The sequence below is a fragment of the Manis pentadactyla genome, chromosome 5 (genome assembly GCF_030020395.1).
Source record: "Manis pentadactyla isolate mManPen7 chromosome 5, mManPen7.hap1, whole genome shotgun sequence".
In the NCBI taxonomy this organism is placed as follows: domain Eukaryota; kingdom Metazoa; phylum Chordata; class Mammalia; order Pholidota; family Manidae; genus Manis; species Manis pentadactyla.
Window position 1 is genome coordinate 45296306 of NC_080023.1, and position 21450 is coordinate 45317755.

General features: G+C 42.3%; 1 protein-coding gene across 1 annotated transcript in view; it reads right to left on the minus strand.

Moving 5' to 3' along the window:
- AASDH (aminoadipate-semialdehyde dehydrogenase) overlaps nt 1-6285 on the minus strand; it is a 57954-nt gene extending 51669 nt beyond the window's left edge. Inside the window, 3 exon segments of the mRNA XM_036895232.2 lie at nt 839-1152; nt 3845-3965; nt 5183-6285. Coding sequence (XP_036751127.2) covers nt 839-1152; nt 3845-3965; nt 5183-5412 — 665 coding nt within the window. The 5' untranslated portion in view covers nt 5413-6285.
- Nucleotides 6286-21450: the final 15165 nt, after the last annotated feature.

A 21450-nucleotide genomic window follows, 5' to 3' on the forward strand; every position in this document is an offset into this window, starting at 1 on the left:
CATTGAAAAGACTAGGAACAACAAATGCTAGCGAGGATGCGGAGAAAGGGGAACCCTCCTACACTGCTGGTGGGAATGTAAATTAGTTCAACCATTGTGGAAAGAAATATGGACGTTCCTCAAAAAACTAAAAATAGAAATACCATTTGACCTGGGAATTCCAATCCTAGGAATTTACCCAAAGAAAACAAGTTCTCACACTCAAAAAGACATACGTACCCCTATGTTTATTGCAGCAATATTTACAACAGCCAAGAAATGGAGGCAACCTTAGGGTCTATCAGTAGATGAATGGATAAAGAAGATGTGGTACATATACACAATGGAATACTATTCAACCATTAGAAGAAAACAAATCCTACCATTTTCAAAAACATGGATAGAGGTAGAGGGTATTATGATCAGTGTAATAAGCCAGGCACAGAAAGATAAGTACCAAATGATTTCCCTCATTTGCAGAGTATAACAACGAAGCAAAACTGAAGGAACAAAACAGTAGCAGACTCAACAGACTCCAAGAAGGGTATAGCGGTTACCAAAGGGGAGGGGTGGGGGAGGGAGGCAGAAGGGAATTGAGGGATATTATGATTAGTACACATGGTATGTGGGGGGGTCACAGGGAAGTCAGTGTAGCATGGAGAAGACAAATAGTAACTATGACATCTTACTATACTGATGGACAGTGACTTCAATGGGGTTTGGGGGATACTTGATAATATGGGTGAATGTAGTAACCACAATGTTTTTCATGTGAAATCTTCATAAGAGTGTATATCAATGATACCTTAATAAAAAGAAAAACAAAATCCTGAAGAAGGATTCTAAGGATAGAACTTACCGAAAATGCTGGATGTTTGGCACTATACATGCATGAGGGACTCTGACAATCTTAGGTGTCCCTGTAGTGCCTGATGTATGGAGAACATATGCCAAGCAATGCTTTAGTCTCACATCCATGTGCTCTGACTTTTCTTCATTGCTGTTCTCAGATCTGCTGTTTGTCATTTTTTCTTTTTCATATTTCTTTTTTCTATCCTTTAGTATCAAGCTTCCCTCAACATTTTTCCAGTTAAGTCTGAAGAGTACTAGGTTGTTATGTTCTACTGTAAATGTATCAAAGTTCAATAATGTTTCATAGGAAGATTTGAATTTCTGTTAGATAGGGAACAAAGTTTATGACATTAATATGTTAAAAGACAATTTTTTTACATTCAACATTGCTTTTTTTTTGTAGTACTTGCTATATATCCAGGCATAAAAAAATTAGAAACCTCTGAGGGTAAAGCACCATTCTTACTTTCAAACTAAATACTTTAAAATAAAGACATAAACACTCAACTGTAGCACAATGCAGAAGTATGGTAATGAAATATGCTTGAAATGTTAATGGGAACTAAAGAAGCTGAACTTAACTCTGCCTGGAATGTCAGAGATTGTTTATTCATATGTAATTTTTGTGTTTTAACTACCTAGTCTAAAAATAAAAAAAGAGGGGTACTTCAGGCAAACAGTCAATACAGAGTATATGACCCAGAAAAGCTGGTATTGAAGAGAACTTGAGGCTTTCCAGTAAGCTGCAGAACTGGGGGAGAAGCAGATTGTGAATACTGCTGCTAATAAGAGATGAGATGCTAATTCTTATTAACTTTACACTCAATACTAAGAAGTTTAGACCTTAAACCTGTAGCAATGGTATTCAACAGAAGGTGCCAACAGCTTAGACTAGACTTTACTCCATCAAGAACAGACTAATCAGTAAAACCGATAAATTGAAAGCCATTTAACTTTTTGCAACAAATCAGATATGTGATATGGGCCTGAAGTAGTCTGTTGCTTCAAGAGTGGAGAGAAAGGGTCTATAAGCAAAGAATCAAAAGGACTTGGAACTTTCTGGATATAGTGAGCCTAAGAAGACTGTTGAATTTCTGGCTCATGTATTTGGGGGAAGGAAATTAATACAGAAGTTAAGTTTGGATGAAAAGATGCTATATTCAATTTATACATGCTAAAAGTGAGGTTACTTGGGATGTGCCTTTTTAGGTTCATAAAAAGCAGCTTAATGAAACAACTTAAATTTCACATTAAAGAAATCAATATAAATGAGAGAATACGGTCACAACCCAGGACACTGTACTGTTTTCTAAGTTTGTTGTGTATTAGGGAGGATGTGATGTGGCCTATAATATTAATGTATGCCCTTAATATTTTTTAAGACTTAGCACAAAACGATCTTCTCCTATTAAAATTCTATCTACTAGGTTATACTTACTTCACTAAGCAAAATATCACACTATGTAGACCTTACAGGTTTAGGAATAATAACTTTTTCACTCCAACTATATTATAAGCAGCCAGAGGGCAAGATTCATGTCTTAGGCTTTTTTCACATACTAATGCCCTAGTAAACAACCTGTCTCTAGTGTAGGGTTTCTCAATCTTGACACTACTGACATTTTGGACCAGGTAAATCTTTGTCAGGGGGCTATCTTGTGCCTTGTAGGATTTTTGGCTGTATCTTTGGTCTCTACCTACTAAATGCCAATAGTACCCCATCACTATGAAAATAAAAAATGACTCCAGACACTGCTGAATGTCTTCTAGGAAGCAAAATCATCTCAGCTGAGAACCACTGCCCTTGTGGACATGGGCGTACAGTAGATTCTCAAGAAATACTTCTTGATTGCCCTGTGTTAAGTGAAGGAAAAACAGTTACTAAAGAACATCAAATCATGGAATAGGAAACAAGGTACTTTTCATGAGGTTTTGCTATGTGCCCAACTCCTTCCTGTAAGCAATTACAAAGAATACCTTGATACTAACAATTCTCACACCCAAACACCTCTTATACAAACTTTCACCAAGTTGGTAAAAAATACAAAACTTCGGCCAGACACTAATATGTTTACTCAGAAAATATTAACCAAATTATACCTTAGATGTCTTTTTCTGGAGACCTTACTCTAACACCCATGATTCTCTATTAAGTCATCTGTATTACCTCAAGCTTTTGATACTTCTTATTGCTATCTATACAGATAGAGATGCACACACATATACACACATCAGGGTAACTTAAATGCATTCCATCTAACATAAATTGGTTCAAAAGGCTAAAACAGGCTAAACTAAATATACCTGCAATGATGTTCTTCCTTTCTCACTGATAAAACAGTATTTTATAAGCAATAAATAAAAACATGGGCTGTGTCTTGCTTAACATATAATGCCTACTGTTGCCCCTAAGACAGTGTTTCTTAGCTAGATCTTTGGCTGGCAGTCACTTAAAAAGATAATAAATTTAGTTTTCCAGAAAGGTCTGTTCTCAGTGGCAATCTCTTTTTCAAAATCCAATCATAGTAATAATTAATATTTTTTACCACTGTAAATTCCCATAAATATAGGAAGATATAAGTCTCAATTATTATAAGAACAATTCAACTAATAGAGGAACTTTAGAAAGAGGAAGGAAATTCAAAACAATGCATAATAGAAATTATAAGGCTAGAAGATATGTTCGTGCTATAGAGCAGTGCTTCTTAATAGAGTGTGGTGGGTAGAGGGTGCCTCAAGAGACATCTGGCAATTTCTGGAGACAATTCTGGTTTTCTCAACTCGGAGTACTACTGGATCTAGTGGGTGGAAGCCGGACTGTGTCAAACATCCTACAGTGTACAGGACATTCCTCACAACAAACAACTCCCAACCGAAAATGTCAACAACACTGGGACTGAGAAACCCTGCAGTTAGTAAATTTAGAAATCAAGAGGGCGGGGAGAAGAAACCCTTCAATTGGAAGTTAAATGTTAATACATTTAAAAAAATCAATTTAAATATGCACACTTACATTAATTTGTTGTTTTTCAACAAGGATATACTTTAGAGCACATTTTTTCATAAAATAAGTTGATAATGCTGGTGGTGAATCTGGATCAATAGGAGCATAAGCAGCAGGGACTTGGAGAATCCTAAAGAAACAAAGTACATAGTCAGCATAGAATATCTGTTGCAAATAATCTTTAAGCATTTCTATTTCCCTATGTACTTTATTATTGACTTTATCAGAAATTCACAATATTTCTGTTCCTGCATCTTTGGTTATAGTTACTTTATTTTACTCTTGTGACTGAATACCCTGAGTATTTACTATATTAAACTATCATCACTTAACTACACAAATCCAAGATTTTTTAAAGCTAATGTATTACAGTATAAAATATTCGGTTAGCTAGCTGGCTACCGGTACCAAACAGGCAGCAGAGTCTTATTTCTTCATTTATGTAAGATAACATAAAATAAGCTAAATATCTACATTCAACTTATTATACACACTTTAATAAAATCTGCATACTAAAAAAGACATATTTCACCAAAACAGGATACTTTAAGTGGGAAAAATAACTGTAAAATTTGTATGTGGCAATGCTTAATAGAAATATGGTCAAACATCACTTTTAACTAAAAGTACTCTGGGTACAATTCAGTGACTTTACTAGTACAAAGACTAGATCTTTGCACATACTAAATTCTCAGTAAATTTTTGTCAATTGAATGAAAATTTAAAAAAAAATGTTTGCCTTACATTTACATAATTTACTAACACACATATTATGAGATGAATATCAACTTCTCTAATTCTTTAGCAGTTTTTATTTACTGAAAAACCTGAGAAGTCACTGTATGAGGATAATATTCTAGAAAAATTAAATGATTGAATATTTGTAAATATTTTTTTGAATCAGAATCTTCTTTAATTCATATCTCAATTTTTATGGACCATTATCCAAAACTCTCATTTATTCATTCACTCATTTACTGAATATGTAAGTACCAAAACTTCAGCCTCAGGGGAAAAAATACCCATGTTATTTCTGAAATACTTCTTCAATTTAACAACAGAATTTTTAACTGTTTTCCCTTGGCAGACAAATGAAGCCCTTATATACTGGTGATACTTGCATGTTCTATTATTAGTGAAAACTTCTAATATCTCCTAAATAAGCTCAAATTAAATGATCAAAAATAACCCTATAAAAAATACAAACTCCCTTAACCTCTAGAATTGAGCAATCAATACAGAAAAATCCAACAGCAAACAGAAGGGTAAATTGCTATATATTCTATGTATTAAAAATAATAAAGTAGGTTAGAGAACTAAAAGTTTCATATCAATAAAACATATTACCCTAAAATCCAAGAGGGTAAGTTTATCCCAGGATGGCAGCAGAGACCAATTTCCCGTATTCCTTGAAAGTCACAGTGTAATAGTAGGAAATTTGATAATTCTAAAGCAGCATTAACCACAGTCTTGTAGGTATAATAAACTGGAGGCTGGTTGTTACATTCGTCAAAACATACAGCTATTTTATCCGAATATGTGGAGGCAGCCTGATGCACCAATTCTTGAAGAGTCATTTCACTGAAGTTTATTTAAACATCATTGGTAGCAGAGAACTCTTACCTATATACAGAAATGTTTAGGATACAGGGAGTTTTAGGGTGCCTGGTCAGGGGAAAGGGGAAGAGAGAAACTTCTATACAATTACTCCTCACAAAAATAAGTATATAAAAAAAATAAAATTAAAGAAGCTCTGAACTTACGAATTGTCCAGATAACTTTGCTAAGAACCATGAAATTCAAAATTAATCTGATCAATAAACTTAATGCTGAATCAGACCTGAAATAAAATGTGGATATCCATAAATGAGGATGAAACAGGTAGAAATGTAAAATTCTCAATTGACCACAATGTAAAAAAATATTTTAAAAATTAGCCAACAAACCCAATTCAAAGCACCACATGCTTAATTTTTCCATTTCCTTCAGTTATTTTTACAGATTAAGATCTGTAAAATGTTTAGAAATACTATGATTTCTAAATATAAAGTTTAAAAACATAAGCTAACTTGAGTACTTTATGGTTTTTCTCTTTAGTAAGCATTTCTATAAATACTATTGTTTTTGTGACATACAATATTTTTAAGCTTTCCTCATACACACAGATGATCAAATAAATACAAGGAAGACTTTCCATACCATGGACTATAATTATGGGTAATGAGTTTATAATTTCACAAGTTACAATTGGTACAGAGTACCTTCTGCTACTCTCCCACATGAATATTAAATTGCCAACACTATGGAATGTATTATATGAAGGTATTTTTACAAAAATGTATAACCTACATGCAGAAAAAAAAATGCATTTTTAAATGCAAAAACACCTACATCAGTTGATTTTCAATGAGGATAATCTATTGTACTCCAAAATTACTTGACAAAGAAAGAGACAAGATTATAAAATGAATTACTAAGAAAGAAAATGCCATGCTTATGACAAATTACAGTACTCACCACACATATCTATAAAACAGTTAAGATGTTTTCCTACGTTTAATTACAGGTTTCCCAGTTGTTGCTACAGAGAAGTAAGGCAAAATCTATTCTTGTCTACGGTTTTCATCTTCATTAACGGAACCATAAATACATTGTCTTCAATTGAGAATACCATACCTATTGGATGCGCAAAACATTTCTGGGACCTTACAAGAAAGGGGGAAAAAGCCAAAATCTGGTAAGCAGATTTTATATGTAATGGGATCATTATGTTTACGATATTTTCTACATTATTTACAACTGCAGAGACTGCTATTTAGTCATCACAGGTCTTAAGCGTGTCAACAAATTATTTTGCTTTGAGGACTCTCCCTTGGTTACTGGCGATTTTAAAGACAAATAAATCATCTAGAAACTTTATTTTCCCGTATCCACCAGCTTCCTTTCTAACATTACGCAACTACATTTAATAACAATGCACTTTATAGCTTCCAAAACGCTTTTTCATTTGCCCTTCGAAACCAGGCTACCAGGAAGGTAGGGCAGACTTATTTCCAAATGAATGATGGGGCAGAGGGTCCAAGGATGGTGACTCAGGAGAGACACATCACAGTTCAGTCTTTGTACCACACCAGCCTGCCCGAAATCACCAACTCGGTCCCAGGCCAGGTTGTGGCCCTGAAGTTGAGCGAAACTGTGCGCAGCCAGCCCCAGGTCTCGCCTCTCCGCCTCCCTCACACCAGCCCCCACGGACACATCCTCGAGCCGCGACTCACTCAGAAGGTCTGGGGGCGTGGGGTGGAGGTCCGACTCCTCTCAAACCTCCTCCTGGCAGTTACCCACAAGACCTACCGCGAGGCCACCGCGCCCCGCCTAGACGCGAGTACGCCAGCTCTTGCGTAAATCTGCTGCGTCGCCCCTGACGCCATCGCCAGCGCCGTGGGGCGGATTGCGGCGCTCTACCCCGCCCCCTCCTGAAGCTCTGGAGCCAAGCAGCGAGAACAGCTGGCCGGGCATTTGCTGACTGCTCTCAGCTGAGGTGGCTGTTCTGGTCGCGCTGGGTTTTGGACAGGGTTTGGAAGGACTCTGTGGTTGACCTGCTTGGAGCTGCGTACCCTTTCATACTTGCTAAGAAACTCTGGGCAAGGTAATTTGATTCTGAGCCACAGCCTCCTCATTTAGGGAGTGAAGATAAAGAAATCGTCCAGGGCTGATGTGAACCAAGATGAAATCGTTGTGAAATGCGAGAATTAGTGGACCTCATCCATTTGACATTTCCTGAAAATCTGCCCTAGATTGTGAGGGACTGTGACTGCAGCGATGGAGCCTGCAAAGGCCCTCTCATAACTGGGCTGATACTTTAATCCGGCGATGTGGGGAAAGGGAAGTTCCTATGGTCCGGATCCTCATCTAACCCTAAACTTCTTGATGATGTAATTGGCCTGCTGCTAGGCTACTACTTTCATAGCCTTAGGCAATGAGCGATTATTAACTGAGTCACTATATAAAGAGCTCAACGCAGTGCTCTGGGAAAGGGTGGATTATGCACCTGCAGACTGTTGGATGCAGACGTGAGTCTAGTGTTCGACCCACCGCCCTGAGAATAAAGCCAGGGATAAATCCTTTTACCCCAAGAACCATCCGTTGGCATTTCTCGGTTTCACCTAATTCATAGTGAATTTGTCCGGGCAGAAACCCTCAGGCAAGCCAGGAGATATTAATGTAAACGTTAGCTAAGAAATTTTCATCTTTGAGTTGGAGCTGTAGAAAAAAATAAAACAGGTCTGAGGGGTAGTTACCTAAACTACATGCCTGAATAGTAATGTTGCCAAGAGAGCTATAGTTGGAGACATGTAAATCAATTACAAGTGCCAACGGCAGTAATAGTGATTTTTAAGCTACCGTGCAGGAGTAGAGAGGAAATAACCAGGGATTTTTGTTTGGCTGTTTTTTTGTTTGTGTTGAGGGAAGGGCTGAGAAGGCAGCCCAGCAACAATATACACAGAAAGGTATAGGATGATCTAGGGTCTTAAGTATTAGCAGCAAGAAACTGTACCAGTAATCAAAGCAAGAGGTACCTCCACCTGCCCGTGAGGCTTGTCACCAGGATGTAACACAGGCTACTCAAAACTATCGTGTGTGTGTGTGTGTGTGTGTGTGTGTGTGTGTGTGTGTGTGTGTGTGTGTGCTCATGAGCGGGTTTGCAGGGTGGGGGCTGGAGGCAAATGTGTATCTTATGTTTGTTTCTTTATTTGGGAATGACACCATCATCCAGCCAGCCCACTGGTGAAGAAACCTAGGTCTTCCCCCTCCTTTTCTTTTTTTTTAACCTTCCTATATCCAATTATAGCATATGTTTCTAGTCACCCATCTCTAGATCACTGCCCAGTTGGCTACATCAGAATTACCTGAGGTGATGCTAAAAAACAGATTCCAGAGTCCCGTACCTTCAACCCCATTGGTTCAGAATTAGTTTTCTAGCAAGGAGCCTATAATTTGCTTTTTTAAATGCTATCATTTTCATCTCCACAACTGCTACCTTAGCTCAGGTCTCTTTGGTCAGCTTTTCCCTAAAGCCTTTCCAAGTCTTGCTTGGTTACAACTGATTCTGAATTGCCGCCAGACTGACATCTATTTAATAATTACAATATCATCTTTAAACTCTGTTATTAATGATCACCTTTTTGAGATTTTTTTTTTCTTTTGCAGTCTCTACTTTTTTCTTTTATTAGTTTTGGACTCTATCTTACATGTTAGAGACATTCTCAGGTGTCTGGTAGCCCTTGATTATCTGCTGATATTTAAAAGTGAGGCATTTACCCACACATATATGATCAATTAATCTATGATAAAGAAGGCAAGAATATACAATATGGAAAAGACAGTTGCTTCAGTAAGTGGTACTGGAAAACCTAGACAGGTACATACAAAAGAATGACAGTGGACCATTATTTTACACCATATACAAAAATAGGTTCAAAAATGGATGAAGGGCCTGTATTTAAGACCTTAAAGCATAGAACTCTTACTCTTAGAAGAAACCACACACAGCGATCTCTTGGACTTCAGTTTTAGAAATATTTCTTTTTTTGGATCAGTCTTTTCCAGCAAGGAAAAAACACCTAAAATAAGCAAATGGGATTACATCAAATTAATAAAGCTACACACAACAAAAGAAACATCAACAAAATGAAAAGACAACCTCCTAAATGGGAGAGAAGATATTTGCGAGTCATACATCTTAGAAAGGGTGAATATCCAAAATATATAGAGAACTTAATATTTTTAAAAATTCTAAAAGTGGGCAGAGATCTTGAATAGACGTTTTCCCAGACTTATAAGACAGATAATTAATAGGCACAAGAAAATATGCTCAACATCACCCATCATCAGGGAAATGCAAATAAAAACCACAATATCACCTCATACCGGTCAGAATGGCCACTATCCAAAAGACAAGAAATAACAAGCACTGGTAAGACTATGGAGAAAAGGGAACCCTCCAACACTGTTGGTGGGAATGTAAATTGGTCACACACACACACACACAAACACACAGAGAGAGAGAGAGAGAGAAATATTGCTCAGCTATAAAAAGAATGAAATCTTACCATTTGTAGTAACCTGGATGGACCTAGAGGGTATTATCCTAAATGAAATAAGTCAAAGACAAATATCAAGTGATTTTATTTATATGTGAATCTAAAAACCAAACCAAAACACCAACAGACTAATGGATATAGGAAATAAAACATTGCTTACCAGAGGGGAGGGATTGAGGGGTGGGGGAGGGTTAAATAAGTGAAGGGGACTGAGTTACAAACTTCCATTTATAAAATAAGTCATGGGATGTAATGTAGAGCATAGGGAAAATAGTCAATAATATTGTAATAATTGTATGGTGACAGATGTTGACTTTCAATGGAGATAATTTAGCAATGCATAAAAATATTGAATCACTATGAAATACATATGAAACTAATAGGATACTGTATGCCAATTATACATCAATTTGAGTTCTTAAGGTGATCATTTAAAAGCTGATTGGAAGTTCTGAGTCCATGGGACAAATTTGTTGAAAAATCAAGTGAGAGAAAATGGTTGCAAGGGAGGAAGGAATCAGAATTCATATCAGAATTCATATAAAACTTCTCACTTAATTCTACCTCAGGTGCTGGATGATATCTTCCAATACAAAGACCGTCTGTTTTACTGTCTCCCGAGTAACACACAGCCTTCAGAACTGGGATCTGGGGGTGAAGGGTAGTGGCATAAGGACACCTCATTCCTAACTAAATTTTCAATCCTTTTAAGTTACTCTCTTTACCCCTACTTCCAGAAGCCAATTTCTCATTTTAGGGGGTTCTGTGATGTAAGATTTACTAGCTTACCTCATTGATGATTTAGAATTTAGCCTCTCGAAATCAGCTGAGCTCTTTTGCTTTTGATTCCAGAATTTTCATTTTTGTATTATTTTCAAGGGGTCTTAAGAGGAAGAAATGTAGACAGCTATGTTCAAGACGTCACTTTAGAGCAATCATTCTAAAACATACTCTCCCTCAGTCATAGTATTCCCCTGTTTAAGAAGCTTCAGTAGTCCTTCATTGCCTGCAAGATGACATTGTCAAGATGGTTATCTTTCTAGCTAGATTTCTCACGTGGGCCACTGCTCATGTGCACCCCCATCCTCCATATTTCCCACACCTGATACTGCAAGCTGCAGCTATAATGAGACCCTAGTAAGTATTCTGAGCACACCAAAACCTTATCAAGTTTCCACACCTGTGCTTTGGCTGGGTCTCAGGCTGAATTATCCTTTCTCTCTCCATGCCTGCTCGATGACCACAGCTCCTTATGAAAACACAACTTCAAGCCTTACATGAGAATTTACCCATCTTCCTCCAGCTGCCACCCCTTGAACTCAGCATACTGTTCGGAGACAGTCTGTAATGGGCCCTGAGTGTCCCTGCAAATTCCTGCTGGGAGGCCAAGAATGCAAGGTACTGAGCTGTTCTTTAACCAGGTCATTTTTCAGGGTTGTTTGGGGTGATCAATCTTCAAGCTGAGGTAGTGTGCTCCCCAAGGAGCAGGCTTGCTTCCACTTACTGTAGAAGGAGTGAATCCCCCAAACTTAGTATCTCTCTCCTGTAATGCAACCCACTGCATGTGCAGATATCCATCTATGCCCTACTCCATCACCCCAGTGGGACTTGGGAGATATGGAGAACTGACACAAACATGAAGCTCTGGCTACTCCTTTTGCCATGAGTAATAAAGTTGTTTTGACCCAAAGATCTCGCCTACTACCATGAAACTGTAAAAGGACAGATTATTAGCTTTTAAGTCTGGTACAAGCCTAGACCCTTCCCAAAGCATGACATACTTCTCACAGAATCTGTCAACAGCTGTAGTACTTCCAAATTTGACTTATTACACTAAATAGATACCTTAAAAGCTAGAATTCATACCTTATGCCCCTGTTTCCCCAACAATCTTTTTACTCTGCTCCATCCACTACATTGTTCCAATTACTGGTGTCTTGCCTGAGGTTTTCATCCCCGGGCAGGTTCACTATGGACTCAGTAAGACCAAGAAATGACAATAGAACAGTCTTGGGGTAAAAGGGTTTATACCTCACATGTGCTTTGGCTAGGTTGATCTGCCACTGTGGGAATAAAGTTGGGTATAAACTTTTTTGCAGGGACAATCAGGGCCCATTACAGACTGTCTCCCGACAGTATTCTGGGTTCAAGGGATGGCAGTTGGAGGAAGATAGGTAAATTCTCATGAAAGGCTTGAAGAGATGATGTTTAAGTTGTTTTTGAAAGGAAAGGAGCAACACACAGCAGCAATTCACCGGAGAATTCCGCTTTATTAGGGAAAGGTGCTGGGTTATATAGGAAGGGGCATGAGCTGATTGAGGTGTCACTTCTACGGGGCTGGTGGCTATTGGCTAGGTGCTGGGATTGGGAGGGGGGTGAGGGGTGATTTTGGGCTTCAGGTGGCACCGGCGGGAACCGAGGACCCAGAAGAGAAGCAGGAAGTTCACCATCTTATGGGTGGGGCCCCTTCATTTCCCCCTTTCTCCTCTATGGGGTTGTGGACGTTGCTTTCTCTCTGACTGCTTCCTGCCGAACGGGGGCGGAGAAGGGAGTGAGGGCTTGAGGACTGGGAGGAAGGGGTTGATAGGACTCCCCACAGTAAGGACGAGTAGATGTGGACTTCTTCAGGTTGGAGATCAATGAAGGTTCCCTGTAACCATAGGTCGAGGACTTGTTGATTCTAATGGTGCCAAGAGGATACGGGTGCCAGAAGCCAGGCGTCTGCAGCCATTGTTTCCAGGAACAGTTTCCAGCGGAGAGAGGGGTCCATCTCAGCGTGTGGTGAGGAGGTTATGTGAGGGTGAGGGATCTTCTGTGGCTAAAAGCTGGTAGTTCCTGAGTAAAAGCTGGTTGAAAGTTTGATTAGAGATTTTACCAACTTGGGATTTGATAAACTTTATTATATAAGGCAAGAAGAGACAGGTGAGGAGAATGATTATTATAGGGCCTGCAATGGGCCAAAGTCAGGTAAGGAAGGGGTTTGTTAGTATTGAAGAGAATGGGTTGGAATTGGAAGCAGAGTGGAGGCTGGAGGCAAGGTCGGTGAGTTTGGTAATGTCAGTTTCTACAATGCCGGATTAGTTGATGTAATAGCAGCACTCTTCCCGAAGGAAGACGCAGGTGCCGCCCTTTTCGGCTGTAAGCAGATCTAAGGCCCGCCGGTTTTGAAGGGTGACCTTAGCTAGCAAAGTGACCTGTCTTTGGAGAGAGGCCAGGGAATTGGCAGTGGATGTCAGGGCTCCCTCAAGTTTGGTGTTGAGATCTCTAATTGCCCATAGAGAGTGACTCAAGGCTCCCCCTGAAAATCTTGCCCCAATGGCTAAGGTGGCTAGGGAAATACCGACTATAATGGGAAGGAAAGCAGCCCTTCTTGTGTGCAAGGGCAAGGAGGTTGGAGCTCATGGAATTCTGCCATGCTGTAAAGTGTAAGCTGTGGGATTAGGGTCACGAGAATGCAGGGTGTGCTGGAGTTGGGAGGCAGTGAGTTGAAAAGACTGCCATTACACCAAAAGAAGTGTCCCGGTTGCGTAAAAGTCTTAGAGCTGGAGGTAGGGGTGTAGATAGAGAGGCAGTGAAGTGCGCTGGAGGGGGGTGGAGTTGGGCCTACACAGTGGTGGATGGTGAGATTGTTTGCGTATTCTGGTTCCCATAGGGGTATGTCTGCTAGGGAACGGAAGGGTTGTCCTTCTGCGTGAAAGGAGTAATTGGAAATGTTAAGGGGCATGGTGGCTAGCAGTGGGTGCTGTAGTGATGTGCACAAGAAACAATTGGCAGTGTTAAGGGTGTGGCTGAGAAAGATGGTGGTGTCCTGAATAAGCTGTAACCAAGAGTAGGAGAAATTGGAAGAGGGGCGGGGATAAGAAGATGAAGAGGCGCCGTCAAGAGTTTGGATAATGACTTTTCGGAATGTCTGATATCTGATGCAACTTGAGAGATCTGGGAGTGAGAGGGAACATACTCTCGAGAGATATGAAGGGTACTGTGGGAGGGTCGAGGACCCCCTGTAGTAAACTGAGGCTGTGACTCCGGTGGCCCATCTAGAGTCCCAGGGATCTGGGATTGATAAGGAGAATGAAATGTTGGGATATTTTGTGAAACGGTTGGAGGAGTAATACTGTGGGTACCGGGAGTTACCCATGTAGTGAATGGCGCAAGACCAGTAGGGACATCCCCTGTAGGTGTCTGGCCATCACCTGCAACAGGCTTGTTTTTGGTCATAGAGGAAGCAGAGGTAGGGAGAATAAAGGTAGCTGCTAGTGAACACTTCGGTGGAGGGAGGATAGTGGAGGTATAAAGGCTCGGAGCAGCCTTTCAGAGGGCAGTCTGATGTGGCAATGAGGGCAGTAATTTTTGTTTGATGCTATGTGTAAGTCTGTCTGACTTTGAATCGCCATACAAAGGAGGCTGGGGTGGCGGGGAAGACAATAGGAATGAGGAAAAAAAGCGAGAGAGAGCGAGGGAGCAGTAAAGGAGGAAAAAGTCATGATTCGGGTATGGATGGCAAAGGGGCTGAAAGGGATTTTGGAGGAAAGAGGACAGTAAGGTCAGGAGTCTGGAGGGAGGGAGAGTCTGTAAACTTTTGTAGGTTAAGAGATCCTTTAGGTGATGTGGGGACAGAATGGTAAGGGGCACCCCGAATGTCAGTTATGAGCTTCCTTCTGCAAGAGCTGTCCAGCGGCTAATGCCCGTAGGCAAGGCGCCCATCCCCGAACTGTGGGGTCTAATTGCTTGGAAAGATAAGCTACTGGGGCAAAGGATGGGCCATAATGTTGGCCTAGGACTCCTAGAGCTTGACTGGACCTCTCATGAATGTATAATGAGAAGGGCTTCGACAAATCAGGAAGATGGAGAGCTGGGGCTTCTACAAGGGCTTGACGGAGCTTAATGAAGGAGTGTTGGGGTGAGGAGGATAATGGTTCTTCAGGGGGGCCCTTGCTGAGGTCGTATAGGGGTCTTGCCAACAGGGAGGAGTTAGGGATCCACGCTCTAAAATACCCAGCCAGGCCTAGAAAGGAAAGGATTTCTGTCTTGGTTTTGGAAACGGGCAGGTCAGAGAGGAGCTGTTTTCTGTAAAAAATCTTGGGAGGAGGGGTCCAGAGGGATAGAAAAAAAAAATGCGTCCTTGAGATCTAGGACTGAGAAGTGGAAGGCCAAGGCAGGGATCTGCAATAAAAGGGTGTATGGATTTGGAACTAAGGGATGGATAGGGACGACGGCCTTGTTGATGAGGCGAAGGTCTTGGACAAGGCGGAAAGATCCGTTGGTTTTTTTAACAGCTAATATGGGGGTATTAAACGGGGAGTGAGTGGGTCTGAGGTAATTTTTGTTTAAGTGGTTAGGGGGTATTGGGCCTGACAGATATACTGAGAGGGGTCACAGGGTGTATGAGGGCGGAACTGGAGCTTTCATTGGGTAGAGGGGGGTCGTCGGCTATGAGGACCATCAGAAAGGGAGTACTGGGGGCTGTGGGAGTGGATATAGTTATGGAAACATGGGGGAGAGAAAGGATGTCCTGTCCTAGTAAAGGGATGGGACACTGGGGCATAACCAGGAAGGAGTAGGAGAAAGGTATGGGATTGTCTTGGATTGTGCATAAAAGGGGGGAGGGGTTTAATGGGAAAATCTGTTTTCCTCCTACCCCGACTATAGGAGTAATGGCAGGCGTGGTAGGGCCCCGGTATTCTCGCAAGACTGAGAAGGTGGCTCCTGTATCTAGGAGGAAGGAGATGGGGCGACCGTCTACTATTAGAGTAACCCTGGGCTCCTGTTTGGTGATGGAAATGGTCGGGCGAGAAGCCCCTGGGCCCCGTCAATCTTCTTCTGCCAGCCCCACTACGGCGGGCTTAGGATGGGGGTTGTTCGTCTAGCCTCCCCTTCGGGTGGCTGGGCAATCAGACCCCCAGTGGCCCTTTTTGTGGCATCTGGGGCATGGGGTGGTAGGAGATCTGGGGGAGGGGCACGCCCTTGACCAATGTCCCTCTTTTCTGCACTTGAAACAAGCTCCTGGAGGGGGGGCTTGTTTGTAGAGGGGTGCCCAGGTTGTGGTTTTATCAGCTGGGCCAACATTTGGAAATTGGCCTGATCAGCCTTTTGTTTATGGCATTCTTTCTCCTCCTCCCGGTTATGGAAGACTTTAAAGGCCACTGTTAGGATCTCAGTCTGTGGGGTAGCGGGGCCCTGTTCTAACTTTTTGAGTTTAGCTTTAATGTCGGGGTAGCTTTGAGCTAGGAAGTATGTCATAAGGACATGTCTTCTGTCAGGCGTTTCTGGGTCCAGGCTGGTATACTGTAATAGGGCTTGAGTGAGTCTGTCTAAGAACTCAGAGGGAATTTCCTACCTCCTTTGAATTATGTCTTCGAGCTTTTGAAAATTGACTACTTTACGAGCTGCGTTTTTCAGACCTGCTATTAAGCAGCAGACGAAGATAACTCGAGAGCGGAGACCCACGGCGGTGGGGGACTGAAGGGTTCTGGCTCAGTCTGTGGGGGAGAAACAGGTGATGGGGGCAAAGATGGAGGAGGCTCCTGGGACTTAGTTAGAGGGGGGCTGAAAGGCTCAGGCTTGATCTGCAGGGGGGTGAGGTGGGGGAGGAGATGGTGGTGGAGGAAGGGGGAGGGGCTGTTGTAGGAGAGGAGGGGAAGGGAGTGGGCGGGAGGCTTCTGCCGGGGAGACGGCTTGCAGGCTGGGAGAACTTGGGGGGAGGCGGGGGGAGGGGGAGGAAAGCTTCGGTATAGGGAATCTCCTTCCATTTTTTCAGGCGCTGGCAGTAGTTAAAAAGATCGCGAGTGATGTTAGGATCAAGAGTTCCCCCTGCGGGCCATTGGTTGTTATTGTCTAGGGGGTATGTTGGCCAATCTTGGGAGCAGTATTTGCGGAGAAGTTTTGGTTTTATATCAGGTGTCAGGGAGAGGGTAGTTAGATGCTTGAGCAGGCATTCAAGAGGTGAACTTTCAGGGAGGGATGAGGAGGCTCCCATGGCTACAGGACAGAGAAGGAGACAAACAGGGGAAGACGAATGGAGATCCTCGGACTGGGAGCAGACGGCAAGGAGACAAAGGTCGTCCCCGATGATCCTTGGTGGTCTGTGGAAACTCGTATACGAGTCGGAATTCCTTAGGAAGTGTGGATCGTCACCCAGACTTCTCTAAGAAGGCAGAGTGCTGGAGTCACGAGGTACCTAGTATTAGTTGTTTTCGGGGGAAGGAATTTTCGGTGGAAGGAACGGAAGGGGGGGGAGGGAGCGTTCTCACCCGCAAAGGAGTCACCTCGTTTGTGGCTGTTGGAGGAGGGGTCTGAGGGTCTGCCGCAGCTGTGAAGGCCTGAGGCAGGGAGAGTTCCCTCCTCGTCCCCGAGCATCAGGGCCTTGATGGACGATCACGGCCAATGGCGCTGTGAAAGCTCGGGGAGGAGCGGCCCGCTCTGGGGAAAACTTACCCAAAGGCCAAAGAGGAGTGGTAAGTGTGAGGAGCCAGCGCCGGACAAAGAGGACGAGGGCAAGCTGCTGCTGGTGTCGGGGGGAAGACGGAGCCCAGTTGGGGTGTCCCGTCTCCTGGGTTTCGGCACCAATGAAAGGAAAGGAGTGACACACAGCAGCAATTCACCGGAGAATTCTGCTTTATTAGGGAAAGGTGCTGGGTTATATAGGAAGGGGCATGAGCTGATTGAGGTGTCACTTCTACGGGGCTGGTGGCTATTGGCTAGGTGCTGGGATTGGGAGGGGGGCGAGGGGTGATTGGGCTTCAGTAGTGGCGCCGGCAGGAATTGAGGACCCAGAAGAGAAGCAGGAAGTTCGCCATCTTATGGGTGGGGGCTCTTCAGTTTTCATAAGGGGAGCTGTGTTCATCAAGCAGGCATGGGGAGAGAAAGGATAATTCAGCCTTGCTAAATAGTCAGTGTCATCTTGCAGCTTTATTCCCATGGTGGTAAGTTGAGCACTAGAATCATGTCTGCATTCAGCAGTCTGCAGGCTCATAACCCACCTCCATCTCTGCCTCCACCCAGAGCACTGGGCAGAGCTCTTTATATAGTGACTCAGTTAATAATAGCTCATTGCCAATGGGAGAGAAAGCATTAGCCTAGCAGTAGGCCAATCACATTGTCAAGTAGTTTAGGGTCAGGTGAGGATCCCGCGCATAGGAACTTCCATTTTCCCCACACCCAGGAAATATTAAATGTTGTGGATAAAGTGAAGGGTCCTATGGCCACGATTCTCACCTGGCCCTGGTTGGCTCGCTCACTACACACATGTGGGTAATATGTCATTATTGACTCTATATAAAGAGCTCTGCCCAGTGCTCTGGGCAACACCATGGCATGGCTGCAAGGCTGCAGGAGAGCAGGGACAAGACTGGAGTGGTGGCAGCACCGAGGACAGAGACTGAGATGGCTGCAGGGGCAGAGAGGCCGAGGCAGACTGGCTTGCTACATGCAGACTCCATCTGTGTAGACAGGATTCTAGTGACTGACCTGCCACTGTGGGAATAAAGTTGGGTATAAACCCTTTCACTGCAAGAACGTTCCATTGTCATTTCTTTGGTCTCACTGAATCCATAGTGAACTTGTTCAGGGCTGAAACCCATTGGCAAGACAAATGCCTACCCCAGAACCTTGATGATCCTTTGCACATTTATTGGTACATTCTGATTTCACTACTTCTCCTCACTGAATTGCCGGGTCATCTTAGTTGTCAATGTCACTTCTTTTAAAAATAAAAATTATTTCAAAAATCATTTTGAAAATTCTTGACCCTACCTCCAAAATTTGTTTTTTTCCTCATACCACCAAGCAATTAACTCAGAACAGCCAGATGGATGAGATGTATAAGGGGGTAAGGTATGTGGGAAGGGGGCACCAAGCTTCCATGCTGGGCACACCATTCTTCTTGAATCTCCAAATCCACCAACTGGAAAACTGAAACCAATGGGTTTCAGCCCGAGACAAGTCACTATGGATTCAATGAGACCAAAGAAATGACAACAGGGTGAAAGTTTATACCCAACTTTATTTCCACAGAGGCAGGTCAATCACACGAATCCTGTCCACTCAGAGTGAGTCTGTGTGCAGCAAGCTAGTCTCTGCCTCTGGGCCTCTCTGCCCTTGCAGCCATCTCAGTCTCTGTCCTCAATACTGCCACCACTCTAGGCTCATCCCTGCTCTCCTGCAGCCTTGTAGCCTGGCCACGGTGTTGCCCAGAGCACTAGGAGGAGCTCTTTATATAGTTACAACGTATTGCTCACACATGTGTAGTGAGATTGCTGACCAGGGCCAGATGAGAATCCTGGCCATAGGAACCTTCATATATCCACACTGTCCAAACCACATCCTTAAGAGTTTATATGGAAGTCTCAATCTCATTATGTAGGCATGATTGATTCAGTAATTTGTCATTGGCTATTGATTGACTATCAGTCCCTCTGGTCATGGGGTTGGGACTTAAAAATTCCAGTGCTCTACCAGGTTGGTTACCATGGCAACCATACCCCATCCTTAACAGCTTTCCAAAAGCCACCTCAGTAACATAAACCCAAGTGTGGTCGAAAGGCTTTTGTTACATCAAGACACCTTTTTAAATCTTATCACTTAGGAAATTCCAAGGGTGTTTGAATCTCTGTGCCAGAAATGAGAAAAAGACCAAATATATATTATAAATCACAGTATCACACTACCCTCAAGACAAGGCTAGGCCCCTGTTCTGTGCTTTCTAACACATATCACAGTTGGGATAATGGTGTGTTGTGTGATTTACACTAACAGTGCTCAGTTGCCCAGTTGAAGGCAGAGAGAAAATTAGTGGTTGAGTTCATTTGGGCTTGGTGTTTTGTCAGGTTGCTAGCAAAAAATTGAGGGATAAGGGTCATGATATTTGCAAATGAGGAAGCCTTTTGCACTAGGGTTCTCTAGAAAACGTATAGTTATGAAATTGGTTCATAAAATTTTGGGGGCTGGTATTGCTGAAACCCATAGGGCAGGCCACCAGCCTGGCTGGAAATTCTGGCAGGGTTTCTATGTTGCAATTTTGAGAATTCTATCTTCAAGAAACCTCCTTATTTGTTCTTAAAGCCTTGAACTGACTGGAGTAGGCGCCTACCCACAGTATGGAGGGTAATCTGCTTTACTAAGTGCATTGATTTAAATGTTAAACATCTAAAAAATGCACTATCTTAAAACTGAGGGGGTGAAATGATGGCTCCAACCACCCAAAAGTATGACACTGTGGGGAAAGGTAAGTTCCTACAGACGGGATACTAACCTGAGCCTAAACTACTTGATGATGTGACTGGCCTGCTGCTAGGCTACCGCTTCCACCCATAGGCAATGTTTTTTTTGACTGAGTCACTATATAAAGAACTCAGGGCTCTGGGTGGAGGCAAAAATGGAGGTGGACTGTGGACCTGCAGACTGCTAGATGTAGATGTGATTCTAGTGCTTGACCTACAGCCAGGAGAATAAAGCTGGGTATAAACCCGTTTAGCCCAAGAACATTCAGTTGTCATTTCTCGGTTTCATTGAATCCACAGTGAACTTGCCTGGGGCTGAAACCCTCAGGAAAGACAGACACTTATGCACATACCTATAAGTAATTTAGTAATATAAGTACCCCATTGCACAGGGTGGGTAAAGTGAGGCCTAAAAAACTTAAAAAAAAAAGATTTGTCTAAAGTTAGGGAAGGTAAGGTTGTAACTACAATCAGAATATAGAGGTGTTATGTGTCCATCAATAGATGAATGGATAAAGAAGATGTGGTACATATACACAATGAAATATTATTCAGCCATAAAAAGGAAAGAAATCCTGCCACTTGCAACAATATGGCTGGATCTACAGGGTATTGTGCTCAGTGAAATAAGCCAGGTGGAGAAAAACAAATACCATATGATTTCACTTATTTGTGGAGTATAAAAACAAAGCAAAACAGAATGAACAAACAGCAGTAGACTCATAGACACTGAAGTGGCTAGGAAGGGGGAGGGGTTAGGGCAGGTAAGGCGAGGGGAGGATAAAGGGGCAATATAATTCACAATCAGAATATAAGTTGGTCACAGGAACAGTAGTACAGCATGGAGAATATAGTCAATGACTGTAACATCTTTCTATGTTGATAGATAGTACCTGCACTAGAGGGGGTGAAGATTTAATAATATGGGTAACTGTTGAAATGCAGATGTGATTCTAGTGCTTGACCTACTGCCAGGAGAATAAAGCTGGGTATAAATCCATTTACCCTAAGAACATTCAGTTATCATTTCTCGGTTTCATTGAATTCATAGTGAACTTGCTTGGAGCTGAAACCCTCAGGGAAGACAAAGACACTTATGCACATACCTATTATGTGTTATTCATTTGAAACCAACATATGTATCAATGATAATTCAATAATAAAAAAAAAGAACTATAGAGGCTTGACTCTTTTGGGACATAATGGATTCAAGGTTTGCATGAAATGTTATATTTCATACACCTGTCTGGTTGCATCATATTTTGGGAACCTAAGTCTCCACTTCTGTGACACCCTC